This window comes from Glycine max, chromosome 7, assembly GCF_000004515.6.
Source record: "Glycine max cultivar Williams 82 chromosome 7, Glycine_max_v4.0, whole genome shotgun sequence".
NCBI lineage: Eukaryota > Viridiplantae > Streptophyta > Magnoliopsida > Fabales > Fabaceae > Glycine > Glycine max.
The window spans coordinates 30,309,026-30,323,290 of NC_038243.2; the positions used below are offsets into that span (position 1 = coordinate 30,309,026).

General features: G+C 36.6%; 1 protein-coding gene across 1 annotated transcript; it reads left to right on the plus strand.

Moving 5' to 3' along the window:
- The first annotated feature begins 534 nt into the window (after window positions 1–534).
- Window positions 535–2,974, plus strand: LOC102669720 (homeobox protein knotted-1-like 7). Its single transcript, XM_006583669.4, has 3 exons — window positions 535–889; window positions 1,570–1,686; window positions 2,582–2,974. Exons 1-3 carry the CDS (start codon window positions 734–736, stop codon window positions 2,699–2,701), a joined length of 393 nt encoding a protein of 130 aa, XP_006583732.1. The 5' UTR covers window positions 535–733; the 3' UTR covers window positions 2,702–2,974.
- Window positions 2,975–14,265: the final 11,291 nt, after the last annotated feature.

Genomic DNA, 14,265 nt, shown 5'->3' on the forward strand with positions numbered 1-14,265 from the left:
CTCTATAAATTGAATTCATCTAAATCATTTATTTTAATTAAACAGTTTATATTGAAAATAATCAAAATGATGATGGGCCAAAAGTCCATGTTATACAACTGCCCAGTTTAAGAAGAGAAATGTCACTCGTTTCTTTTAGCAGAGAGAAAAATGTCACTAGTATAATATATTAGAGTGAAAAAATTAGATGTGATAAGATGACCAATGTCATGGAGAGGAATGAATAAAAAAGATCATGTAAAATAATTTTCACTAGTGGGCAGAAATAGTTAAATGAAATAAAAAAATCTTGGGGGGAATTATAGAATAATGCCAAAAGCGGGGTTACAAGTTGCGAAGACCTGAAAGGTGCTTTAATCATAGCAATAAAACCTTGACAAGTTCCTTTCAAGGCAAAAAAGGGGAACAGGGAACACAGAGTTTTTTAACCCTTTATCTTTTTCCCATGCATCATGCACTTGTTGCATTCATATATACTATATATTTTACCTCCAATGGTTAACAACATGAAGAACAGAAATACCCATACGGCAGGGTAACCCCATATGTACTTCTTGATAACTACGTTTCATCAGTTAGCTAGCTTGCACACCGGTTGGTCAATAACCATAATACAAACCCCTTTTATCCAGGATAAGTTGCTATATATATAATAACATTGCTCGTTTTTATTTTTGTGTCCAAGTTTTGTGATTCAATTGGTGCAGGAGATAATAAAGCTAGCTAGAGAGTTATGGAAGCTAGACAAATTGGAGAAAATGGATCAGGGAGAAAGGGGGTCGAGGAAAGTGATGTAGAGATCAAAGAAAATGAAGAGGTTTTAAAGAAGATTATTGCAAGTCATCCTTTGTATGAAGTTTTGATTCAATCCCACATCAACTGCTTGAAGGTAATTTCCCATTTTCTTTTCTTTTACCTTTTGCTATTTTTCCCACTTTAAACTTATATATTAAAGACTTAAGTAGTGTGGAATTATTATGGTGAACAATTAAGAGAAAAGGACACATACCAATTAAAACACACTTTTAAATAGACTACAGTAACCTTGATAAGAACCACTAGGAATACCTACATGGCTACATTTTTCTCAAACAATTTATACAAAATACTTATGTGATTAATAGGATTTAAAATTGGCTATAATATTTAGGTGATGTAAGAGCTAGCAGTTTGAAGACAATCTTGAGGTAGAATATCTCACAGTTCAGAAAATTGCAATTTCTTACTTTGGTCTAGCTGTAAATTGTGATTTTTGTAAGAAAAAAGTTTTTTTTTTTCAATTTAATAGTGGAACAACTTTTGTTATGTCTTTTAATTTTTTGGAAAGTATTTTCAAATGCATGCATATTAAAAAGATCGATAAAAAATAATAATTAACTATATATAGTAAACAAGGCTAGACAGTTTGCGTAAATACATGCATATATAAGAATTTTGTTAGATTAATGTCAATTATGGGTCTAGACTCTAGTGTCAGTGCTAGATGGGTCAATAATATTTGGAAAGGTAAGACAATTAGAGTTAAAAGCTTATGTATTTGAATGTGCGTGAATTTTACTCCATGATCAGGTGGGATTAAGCGAAGCTGGAGAGTTTGATGCAACAAGTGAGGCATGGAACAAGCTGGTTAACTCGAAGTCCAAAGCAACTCCAAGTCCAAACACTTCAGAGTTAGATCACTTCATGGTATCACAATTAGTAAATTAATATACACATGCGTGATTTCGATTTTTAAACTCTTCATCTATATAAAATGAATTCTAAAGAAATGAACTTCACAGAAAGTTGTCAGTTTGATAAGGTGAAATTGATGGTAAGATAATACTTTTGGAAATTAAATTTTACCAACATAAACTTTCAAGTACAAGTAACATTTTTCACCTTTTATAGAGAGAAAAAAATCTACTAATGATTTTCATAACTCTTACTATTAAGAGAAAAAAAGTATACAGAGGAAAGGGAGAAGTATGAGACAAAATAAATAATGTGGTAGAAAGATAAAAAAAAATTGAATTATAATAAAAAATATTTCAAGATTTCATACTTAAACCTCTAAAAATTTTAACGTTTTAATTACTCATTTTATTTTTATAATTTTTATATTTTAATCTATATATCTAAAAATTACTGGTTTTAATTTGTAGACACACAATTTTTAATCTGTTTTAATCTTTATAATTCAAAATTATATAAATTAAAATGTAAAAATTATATAAATATAAAAATTAAATGAGTAATTAAATCATTTTCAGATTAAGTACATACCAATGATAAGTTGACGACTAGCTAGTGACAATAACCAAAATCTCCCCAACCCATGCAAAATTTTGCGTGCCCTTTAAACAAATAAATAGATATAAAATATGTATAGATATAGAGATAGAATGATATTTTTATTTGAAATTTACAACACTAATCGGAAGAGAAAAAGAGGTGTGAGATTATACGTGCAAGTGATTTGATAGAATAAGCTATAGTGGACAAAATAAATTGTAAGCAATGTTATAATTTGTAAAAAAATCTGATTCAAAATAACATTATTTTAAAAATGATAACCTTATATACATGTTTGATTGGATAGGAAGCGTATTGCATGGCACTGAGCAAGCTGAGGGAAGCGATAGAGGAACCAACAAAAGAAACCAATGCTTTCATCAGAGCTACGTATCTTCAACTAAAGGAACTCAATGAACTGAATTGACCCATAAGCAGCTCGAGTCTCGATGATGCTTTGTCCCGTTAGTGCATCATCTTGGTCCTTTCTATCTAGCAAGTACCATTTGCTTATTAGCTCTTATTTTGAGAAACTAACTCAAGCCAATCGCTTTCAATACTGGCTAGAGTCAGAATCAGAAGTTTGTTTACATTTTAGATACTTTAATTAACTCGTTTTCTAGGACATCTAGCCACTGTATTCTATTGGTGTTGACAATTATATGCTGTATCTAGAGTGGTATTATATTTACTGGCAGGAAACGACTATAATGACACTGATGTTTTTATCATGAATGAAATGAAATTATCTCAAAAGTCTAAGATAATGGAAGAATATTTTAAACATAAATAAAGAATATTTTAAGCATAAATAATTGGTTATATTACTATGTAGATTTCTAAACTATTTGTATATTTTTTAAATACGTCTTTTAACTATTTTATTTTTCAATTAAGTCTTTTATTATATAAATTTTTTAATTGAGTCCATAGATTTTTAAAACCACCACAAATTATTAATTTGTGGCATTTTTAAGCCACTAAAAATTAATTTTAGGAACTTTTTTTTTATTTAAGGACCTAGTTAGAAAGAAAGAAAACAGTTTAGAAGCCTATATGAAAATGCATAAATAGTTAAGAGATATATTGAATAACTTAACATAAATAATACACAGTATATCTATATTGTATTGAAATTCAACTTTTTCGTTAAACAAAAACACTTGAGATTAATATTACATTATGAATCAATTATCCTCAAATTAAATATGAAATGGTTAAGAAAATATACATAAATAATTTTATGTTCCAATATTGAAGACTACGTACTGACAGTTTTTAGCATATTCATCTTATGTAATTTATGAATGCAACTCACGATGATGAACCTTTACTTCTCTTAGAGGATTCACAGAGGTTAATAAATATTACTTCCGGTCTTTAAATATACTAGGTATAGCTTTTTTCTCATAAATAACAACAAAGCTAATATATATTTTTCCAATATAACAACTTGCAAGCCAGTCTCGTAACACAGTTTTTGTAAAAGATCAATTCACTCCATTTACCATTTTTTCTTACACGTTCAAATTTCATTTCTTCTGTTTTCTTGGGATGTGCCCTTTTCAATAGGGCTCCATTGAATGTGGGAACCATTTTAAATAAGTTTAATTGTAATTTTAGTTTTTCTATTTTACTCAATCTATAATTTTGCTCTCTTCATTTGAAAATAGTCCCTTTATTTTTTTTAAAAAAAATATACACAATTTTAGTCCCCTTATTTCAATATAAAGACATTTGGTTCTCCTACTTTAGAAATTTTACAATTTTCGTCAAATCCTCAATGTTGCGTGTGCTTTATTTATTTTATTTTGGTCCAATTGAGCCTTAGAGCTAACATATTCATTAAAAGTACCATAAAGAGATTATTTAATTAATTATAATGTATGAAATAAAACATAGACAAAATTGAATATTACACCAAAACTGCAAATTTTCTAAAATAAGATGGACCAAAATTGTGGAGTTTTTAAAAAATATAAGAACCAAATGTTTCTATTTTGAAATAGAATGATCAAAATTGTGAATTTTTGAAATCGGAGGATCGAATATTACAATTTTAAAATAAAGGAACCAAAATTGCTAATTAAACAAAATAGGAGGACCAAAATTACATTTAAGTATTTTTAATAATAGCCCTCAAATTGTTTTATATGCTTTTTACTCTTGTCACCACGTCTCTGAAGTATTGTCTTGTGTTTTACCTTTCATCATTTCACCTTCTTGGCCATGGTGGGAGAGGGCAGTTTAAGATAATGTACATGGTTTAAGATAATGTACGCATTTATTATATATTTTGAAGTAACCTCATTGTTTATGAATAAGAAAAAGAAGTAGTTGCTCTACTCTCAAGGACGTAAGCACACTTGTTGAACCTCATTAAATCTCTTGTGTTTGCATATGTGCATGCGATTTCTCATATTCCCTTTAGAATTTTGGTTGCTATTGCTACCAATTGGTATTAGAGTCAATGGTTCGAAATGGTGAATGGCTTGGACAAGTATAATGGAGTTGGACATGGATCCATGGACATAGGGATCCCTTGTATCGAAAGTCTTCCTAGCAAGTAAGTCCATGCATGGAGGCCAGACAAAGGGTCTCATAAGTGTTGCAGTGGTACAAGGTACTATAGTATCTAAGGGCCACCATTAGATACTCATCGATTGAATATGGCTTCCGCTCGATGGGGAGACTACCATGTGAAAGAGACTCATACTTGAGAGAGAAATTGTTGAAGTACAAGTATGAGGTGATGTCTCACATTGGATAGGAATGGAAAAGTTGAACACCATATAAGTGAGGATAAAACTTATAAACCTGAGCCTTAAGGTTTTAGGTTAAAGTGTGGTGTCACATTCACTTATATGATTGGTCATGAATTTTTGGTGAAAATCTCCTCAATGTTTACCCCCTTCATATGCACAACATAATGTTATGACGAGTCGGCCATTCATTTGGCTCTTCAAGCATGAGACCTAATGGCATAGGCACAAAGGAGCTAGTCGTCCTTTTTGCTTAGGTCGGTATTTTTGGGATATTCATCCTAAATGGCGTATAACCCCTCAAGCATTCAGCCTTGTCGCATAAATGTTTAGGGCTAAGTCATCTCCTCACTAGAGGCAATATCTCCAGAATACTCATCTCGGACGGTGTACAACCCCTCAAGCATTTATCCTTGTGCCTAAAATGCTTAAGGGTGAGTCTTCCTTGTCTCCTGAGTCATTATTACTAGGATATTCATCTTGGACGGTGTATAACCCCTCAAGCATTAAGCCTAATGGCATAAATGCTTAAGCATGAGTTGTCCTTGTCTCTTGAGTCGGTATTATTGGGATTCCCATTTTGGATGATGTACAACCCCTCAAGCATTGAGTCTGATGGCGTAAATGCTTTAGAGTGGGTTGTCCTTGTCTCTCGAGTCAGCATTACCAGACGACGAACAACCCTACAAGCTTCAACCTTGTTGCATAAATGTTTAGGGCTGAGCCATCTCCTTACCTTAGTCGATATCTCTAGGATAATCATTCCGAACGGTGTAGAATCCCTCAAGCATTCATCCTTGTACCATAAATGTTTAAGGCTGAGTCATCTCCTCACCTAAGGCAATATCTCTAGGATACTCATCCCAAACAATGTACAACCCCTCAAGCATTCAGCCTTGTAACATAAATGCTTAAGAGTAAGTCATCCTTGTCTTCGAAGTCATTATTACTGGGATATTCATCCTGAACGGTGTACAACCCCTCAAGCATTGAGCCTAATGGCATAAATGCTTAAGCATTAGTCCTCCTTGTCTCTTGAGTCATTATTACTCGGATGCCCATTTCAAACGGTGTACAGCCCCTCAAGCATTAAGCCTAATGGCATAAATGCTTTAGAGTGATTTGTCCTTTTATCTCGAGTCAGCATTATCGGGATACCCATTTTGGACGGTGTACATCCCCTCCATCATTGAGCTTGAAGGCATAAATGCTTTAGAATGAGTTGTCCTTGTCTTTTAAGTCGACATTACTAGAATGCATATTTCGGACAATGTACAACTCCTCAAACATTTAGCTTGATGGCGTAAATGCTTTATAGTGAGTCACCCTTGTCTCTAGAGTTGACATTACCGGGATACCCATTATGGATGGTGTACAACCCCTCAAGCATTGAGCCTATTGGCGCAAATGCTTAAAGGTGAATCGTTACTCAACTTTAATTGTGTTGGCTCACGATTTGGGTTGACGGCAAGTTGTGTGGCACTTTGCTTCACTATCTATGTATATCATGATGGTTTTTGAAATAGCAATGATGGGTATTATTCATGTTGTGTGTGCCTTCCCTAGCCGTTAGATTGTTTCATCATGCCCTTTCAAGACCATTAGATTTCTTCCCTGATGGGCCTTTAACCCTTGGCCAATGGGCCCTCTTTTCTCTATAAAAAGGTGGTCATTGTTACTTCTCCTTTCTTTGACATTTTGTTTTAGTTATTACTAGAAGTATTGGAAGAGAAGTGTGAATTCAAACTTTGTTTTCAGCAAGCTTTGTTTGGAGAAGATGAAGAAATCCACGACATGTACTATTCTTTTACCACTTTTTTATTGTTATTTTTCTTTTGTTTGTGTCTCCATGGTGGTTTGGTCCTGGGTTTCTAGTATTGTGTTTGGATAGTATTTTGGTACCTTTCTCCTATCCTCCAATTTTGCCTTCGTTTTGATTAGGAATGCGCTGGCTGGTTATCACCTAAATCGGGGTGGTATTTTTCAAGAGATGAAGGTGACGACCAGCGTATTCAAGCCACTATATGGGCATCTTCTTCTGCCTATCTGGAATCATCATACCTTGCCAACTCGTTGGTGGACCCCCATGAGTCAGATTTACATGTAGGTAATCTTATCAAGGAAGGGGCATGGCAAATAGGAATTATGAGGACATCAGAGGGTCTGATGACAAAAGAGTCATCTTTGACGTTGATGTGGGAAGAAAGGGTGCCTTGTCAATAGTGTATTTCGACGATGTGCAAGATTTTTCTGGTAGTGAAGTAGGGAATGAAGAAGTGAGGGATGGAGAGTTCGATGGTGAGATTGGTGATGAAATCGGTGGTGAGGTCCTAGCCGACACTGAATATGACTAGGCAGACAAAAGATCCCTTTCAATTCGTTCAATATACACTAATTCGAGTATGGTGGGACATTTGAAAAAATTAGTTTGCAAAGTCGATCATACCAATTTAGTTGAGTTAGAATCATGTAGTCATTAAGAAAAGGTTTGCCAATCAGCCATGGCGGGGATGAGTGAATACACCCATATATACGAATATCTTGTTAGAAAGTTTGGTTCCGTCCTTCCCTTATCGGATTTCCAATGTGTCATTTTGTGTACCCTGAACTGTGCTCCATCCCAACTTCATCCACGTTTGTCCATGCCTTTGAGCTCTTATGTGAAGGGTTCAACAAAACTCCAATTGTCAATGTATTTTTCATTATTTCTCTGTACATAAGAAACTAAACATTGGTTGGGGGTCGCTAAGCGGTGACAACAATGAGGCATTTTGGTGGCCTATTCAAATAGTATTAAGTAATAGAAAAATTGGTATTTTCGTGTCAAAAGAGGAAAAGGTTGTCCTAGGTTGTTATTGGATGAATTTGGGCTTCTAACTTTTCCCTTGTATTGGAATCGAAATCCCTTTGTGACAGTTGTTGTAGAAGAACACTTCATGGAGTCATCCAAAAAGGAATTGATTGCCAAGCTTGACACCTTACATTCTTCCAAATTCTTATGCAGTGCTTTGTTGAAACTTCATAGTGATGAGGTTGTTTTAAGGGATTATATATGTATGTGCTCTTTGATTTTTACTTTCGTGTTGTTGTCTTACCTATTATATTATCTAAAGCATATCATTGGTTTTTGTAGGCAATTTTATTCCAATTACCGATACCGAGGATCATCTTCATCAAGGCTACAAGCAAAAGATGAAGTTGCAGGCGGAAACGGTTGGCAAACCTTTTGCAGAAGGGTCATCCAGTCTGCTATTTGGCGCTTCTTCAAGCTTAGTGTTTGTGGTTCCTAACCCTTAATTTGAAAACCAATCATCTCAAAAGCCAAGAAAGAACTTAGGGAGAGGTCCTATTAATGTTGACTTAACTGTTGTGAGTGACTAGCCTGCTCCAAATCTGATCCAGACTCAAATTCCTTTTTTGGCCATCCTGGTCATTCTCCATGTTTTTAGCAAGTTTCCCCAAGAGTAGGTTATAGAAGAACATTTGACTATCACAGGTGTTGAAGGACCAATGAAGAAAGTTGGTCTTGTAGGTGCTTGTAAGGCCTTAAAGTTTTTTAGCTTAATGTCGGCTAATGTTTTGTTGGATTGGGAAGGAGTATGGTCCTTGGTCAAAGACAAAAGTTTGTGGGTTTCATGATCAAACCATGAAATATGTGGTTGTCCTCAGAATTAACTAGGAAGAAGGGAACGATCGTTACATTGTTTGAGAAGTTGGAGTAGGTTGTGGCGGCCAAGGCACTAGTCGAGAAAGACTTGGAAGATGCCAAGTCTCAGTTAACTTGTTGGATGGTGAAAATGGGACATTGGAGAAGTACGTGAAGGACTTAAGTGGTTTTGAATTACAAGCTAAAGAATTTAGAGATGAACGGAAGCCTATGAAGGCTACATTAGAGTAATGAGAAGCCGACATTGATGTGATGGCTTATGAGCAATTTGAATTAGGGTTCTGTCGCAATCTATCCTTTGGCGGGAGGGCGACGCGTGACTCGCAGGTGCGTCTTTCAAGAAAGGAATACACACGGAGTCGCCACCAATGTTTATTTGAGGAAAACGTCGAAAAAACAGGAAAAGACGTGGTCTACGAATTTTAAGTGAAAGGTTCGGGAGTTGTATTTACGCACGGGGAAGGTATTAGCACCCCACACGTCCGTCACAAGGGACGACAATCTTTAATCAAATGTGCAAACATGACTTCAATTTTTATGTTTCCTTTTACGTCTTTATTTCTTTTTGTACTTTTTATATTTTTATCTTTTTGTGGTCGACGAGGGTGTTTACCTTGCTCCTACGTATTCCTCAATTGTGATAAGGAAATCAGACCTACGTAGTTCTTTGAGAGCAAAGTGTTTGGTTAAGTTATTTTTATCTTTTTTTGCAAGATATGTTTTTATTGAATGAAAGGTCATTTAAGGCGTTGGACTATTAAACAATCTTTCGATTCTTTTGAAAAGAGAGAAAACATTAAGGCGTTGGACCATTAATGATCTCTTTATTTTTTAAAGAGGTAATAAAGTTACATGTTGATTTTAGGCCTTTAGAAATCTACATATAACCAATAAAAGCGGAAAAGACCATTTCAAGGCGTTGGACCTTAAAAATGGCTTTTTTAGACGATGACAAAAAGTTTGGTTTTATGAATTGATTTTAGCCTTAGTTTCACTTTGGTTATTAGTCAATTCGATTAAGAAAGGAAAATCCCAAAGAAACAACGTCCGATTGATTTTTTTGATTTATTTTACTAAAAGATATTTTTTATTATTATATTATTATTTTGCCTCTTTTTGGTTTTAAATGTGGTTACGGCATGACCGAACGGTCGTAATTCATTTTAACAGAAATTAAAGGATGTTACAATACGAATGATCGGTGGGAATTTATTTTATTTTTGATTAAGCGAGAAAATGACTTAAATAAATGATTAAAACACGTCAAAAAGGGGTACGGAAAATAAATGAAATGAAAATAAAAGCGCGCGAAACAAATGAGGACCACTAAAGTTACATAGAATGAATTAAAAAGTTTGATTTCGGGAACTTACAGGTTGAACACCGAAGAACGACGAAGAACGAATGACAAACGACGAAGAATGGTTGAAAATCTTCGCGAAATCACCCACAGAAACGTCACGGAAGCGTTACGGAAGCGCCTCGGCTTGGATTTTCTTCACGGAAACAATTTTTCTCACTAATTTTAAGTGAATCTCAGATACCAGGAGGGTTGAACATTTTTGTTCTTCCCTCCTCTCTCTATTTATAGGAAAATGAGGGAGGAGCTTGCCACCCAGCTCGCCCAGGCGAGCTAGGTTGCTTCCTCCAAAAGGCACCGCCTTGTGGAGAACTTCCTGGAAGGCCCAAGTGGGCCTGGTTGCTATTTGCACCCCCTTTTAACTAAATACACCCCTTGCCTTTTTTTGCTGATTCTTTTTCCGTAACGTTACGAAACTTTACGAATTTCGTAACGATACTCGTTTTCTTTCCGTAATGTTACGGAACCTTACGAATCACGTAATCATTCCCTTTTTGGCTTCCGGGATGTTACGGAACTTTACGGATTGCGCACTAACACTTCCTTTTAATTTCTGGCATGTCACGGAACTTCACGGATTGTGCTACAATGCTTTCTTTTGACTTTTGGCATGTCTCGGAACTTCACGAATTGCCTAACGATGGGTGCCAAGTACCTCGAAGTGGTCAAACGAGGGTCGCATTCCAACAATGGATGGTCCCCGGACGAAATTAGGGTATGATAGTTGCCCCTCTTTGCTTGTCTTTTATTGGAGATAAAAGGGAAGTAAAGATAAGACACTAATTTCGTTTGAGCGAAACACCATTCGGCCGATGAATCTACCTGCCGGCGGAACCTGCAAATATTTTGAAAATGAGCAGTATCGACATCATCATGATACTGTTGAATTCGTTCCTCTTGGTTGACACAAGGCGCAGAATGACTGTCATACCCTAATTTCGTCCGGGGATTATTACTTGATAATATGCAACCTTTGATCGGCCGCTTTGAGATACTTGGCATCCTTTCTTTCACAATATGTGAAGTCCCGAGACATGCCGGAAATCAAAAGGAAGCAGGCTTACGCGATCCGTGAAATTTCGTAATGTGGCGGAAACCAAAAGGAGGTGTTGTTACGCAATCCGTGAGTTTCCGTAACTTCTTCGAAAGCTAAAAAAGAGTAAATACATGATCCGTAAGGATCCGTAACCTTACGGAAAGAAAATAAGTATCGTTACGAAATTCGTAAACTTTTGTAACGTTATGGAAAAAGAATCACCAAAAAAGGTAAAGGGGGGGTGAACTTATCAAGATAGGAGTGTAAATAGAAATTCAAATCTAGGCCCTTCCGAAACATTTTCACGTTTTTGAAAAATGGTTTCCGGGGCTTCCGCGGCTTCCGTAATACTTCCGTAAAATTTCTGAAAACCTTGGGTAAGCATATTCCACTTAACATTGGTGAAAGAGAAGAGAAAAAAGATGAAAGTTATGTCATATATGCTTCCGTAACTTTTCCGTAAATTACGAAAGAAGGTGGGGTGAACTTATCAAGATAGGGGTGTAAATAGAAATTCAAATCTAGGCCCTTCCGGAACATTTTGGAAGTTGAGTTGCTTAAGGAGGAAGCAACTGGGCGGCAAGCTCCTCCCCGTTTTTGAAAAATGGTTTCTGGGGCTGCCGCGGCTTCCGTAATACTTCCGTAAAATTTCCGAAAACCTTGGGTAAGCATATTCCACTTAACATTGGTGAAAGGGAAGAGAAAAAAGATGAAAGTTAAGTCATATATGCTTTCGTAAGGCTTCCGTAACTTTTCCATAAATTACGAAAGAAGGTGGGGTGAACTTATCAAGATAGGGGTGTAAATAGAAATTCGAGTCTAGGCCCTCCTGGAACATTTTGGAAGTTGGGTTGCTTAAGGAGGAAGCAATTGGGCGGCAAGCTCCTCCGCGTTTTTGAAAAATGGTTTCCGGGGCTTCCGCGGCTTCCGTAATACTTCCGTAAAATTTCCGAAAACCTTGGGTAAGCATATTCCCCTTAACATTGGTGAAAGGGAAGAGAAAAAAGATGAAAATCAAATTTGAAAACACTTCCGTAAGGCTTCCGTAACTTTTCCGTAAAATACGAAAAGGGGGGTGAACTTAGTAATTCGGGTGCGCTTAGAAATCTTCTTCATTAAGTCTCTGGGTGACAAGCACCTCCCTTTTTTCTATAAATAGGGGAGGGGGAAGCTGTTTCAAAAGGTTCAAGACCCCTTTGGCTATGCATTTTGGCTATTTTGGGCAAAAAACACGTTTTCGTGAAGAAAAATCGAGTCGAAGTGCTTCCGTAACGCTTCCGTAAGCGATTCTGTGGAAATTCTTCATTGTTCTTTGTCGTTCTTCATCTGTTCTTCGTTCGTTCTTCATTCTTCAACGGGTAAGTTTTCGAATCCGAGACTTTCAATTCATTTCTTGTTTTGTGTACTTTCACTTTAATTTCGTTTACTTTCAGTTTTCTTTTCTTCCGTTTTTAACGTGCTTTAACCGTTTATTTAAGCCGTTTTCTCACCTAATAAATGATAAAATGAATTTCAACCGATCATTTGTGTTGTAATCTCGTTTAATCACTGTTAAAACAAAAACTAACCGATCGTTCACGTTGTAACCACGGTTAAACCAAAAAGAGGTAAAATAATAATATAATAATAAAAAAATATCTTTTAGTAAAATAAGCAAAAAATCAATCGGACGTTTTCTCTTTGGGATTTCTCATTCTTAATTGAATTGACTAATAACTAAAGTGAAACTAAGGCTAAAATCAACTCGCCTAGTCAAGCTCGTCTACAAAAAATAGGGTTTTAAAAGTTTATCATTTCAGTTTCTTACCAAGTAAAATGGATCATTTTTAAGGTCCAACACCTTAAAATGATCACCTTTCAAGTATAAAGAATCACTTGATTCACGCATAAGAAAGAACTACATATGTCTGATTTCCTCTATGATGGAGGGTACGTAGGAGCAAGAGCCCCGCTTTTGTCGACCTCAAAAAATAAAAAGAAATAAAAGTTAAGGTAATGCAATTTCCACAATTCTAAAAAATAGGCTGTTGTCCTTTGAGACAAACGTGAGAGGTGCTAATACCTTCCTCAAGCGTAAATACAACTCCCAAACTTAGAATTTTCATTTTGACCGGTTTCCTTCGGTTTTTCCGACGTTTCCCACAAATAAACGTTGGTGGCGACTCCGCGCATCTTTCCTCCTTTGGAAAGCACACCCGTGACCTTCGCCTTCGCTCGCCCGCGAAAGGGCACGTTGCGACAATGACCATAATTTGTCTCTGCGCGTTTTTGAACACGATCGAGCCTGGGCGGCAAGGCACAGAATGACCATGATTTGTCTCTGCGTGCCACCGGACACGACTGCCTCTGGATGGCGAAAAGGTGTGCGGAATGACCATAATTTGTCTCCGCCCACCTCTCGACTTATTGTCCCCAAATGACAAAGGGCACAAAATGACCATAATTTGTCTCTGCGTGTTTATCACTCGACTTGCGAAATCTGAATGACAAAGGGCGCAAAATTTGTCTCTACGCGTTTACCACTCGACTCGCTGCTCCTGAATGACAAAGGGCGCAGAATTTGTCTCTGCGCGTTTATCACTCAACTTGCTGCTCCTGAATGACAAAGGGCACAAAATTTGTCTCTGCCCGTTTATCACTCAACTTGCTGCTCCTGAATGACAAAGGGCGCAGAATTTGTCTCTGTGTGTTTATCACTCAACTTGCTGCTCCTGAATGACAAAGGGCGCAGAATTTGTCTCTGCGTGTTTATCACTCATCGAGCGTGCGGATGACCGTAATTGGTCTCCGCATGTCATCGGGCCCGCCGCCTCTGGATGACAAAAGGCGCAGAAGACGACGTTAGTCTCTACGTGCTATCATGCTTTGAGTCTTAGAGATAGCAAAAGAAAGTTTAAAAGTGCGGGACCAAATGGTTCCCGCATGTCATCGGGCCCGCCGCCTCTGGATGACAAAAGGCGCAGAAGACGACATTAGTCTCTGCGTGCTATCATGCTTTGAGTCTTAGAGATAGCAAAAGAAAGTTTAAAAGTGCGGGACCAAATGGTTCCCGCACGTCATCGGGCCCACCGCCTCTGGATGACAAAAGGCGCAAAAGACGACGTTAGTCTCTGCGTGCTATCATGATTTGAGTATTAGAGATAACAAAAGAAATTTTAAAAGTGCG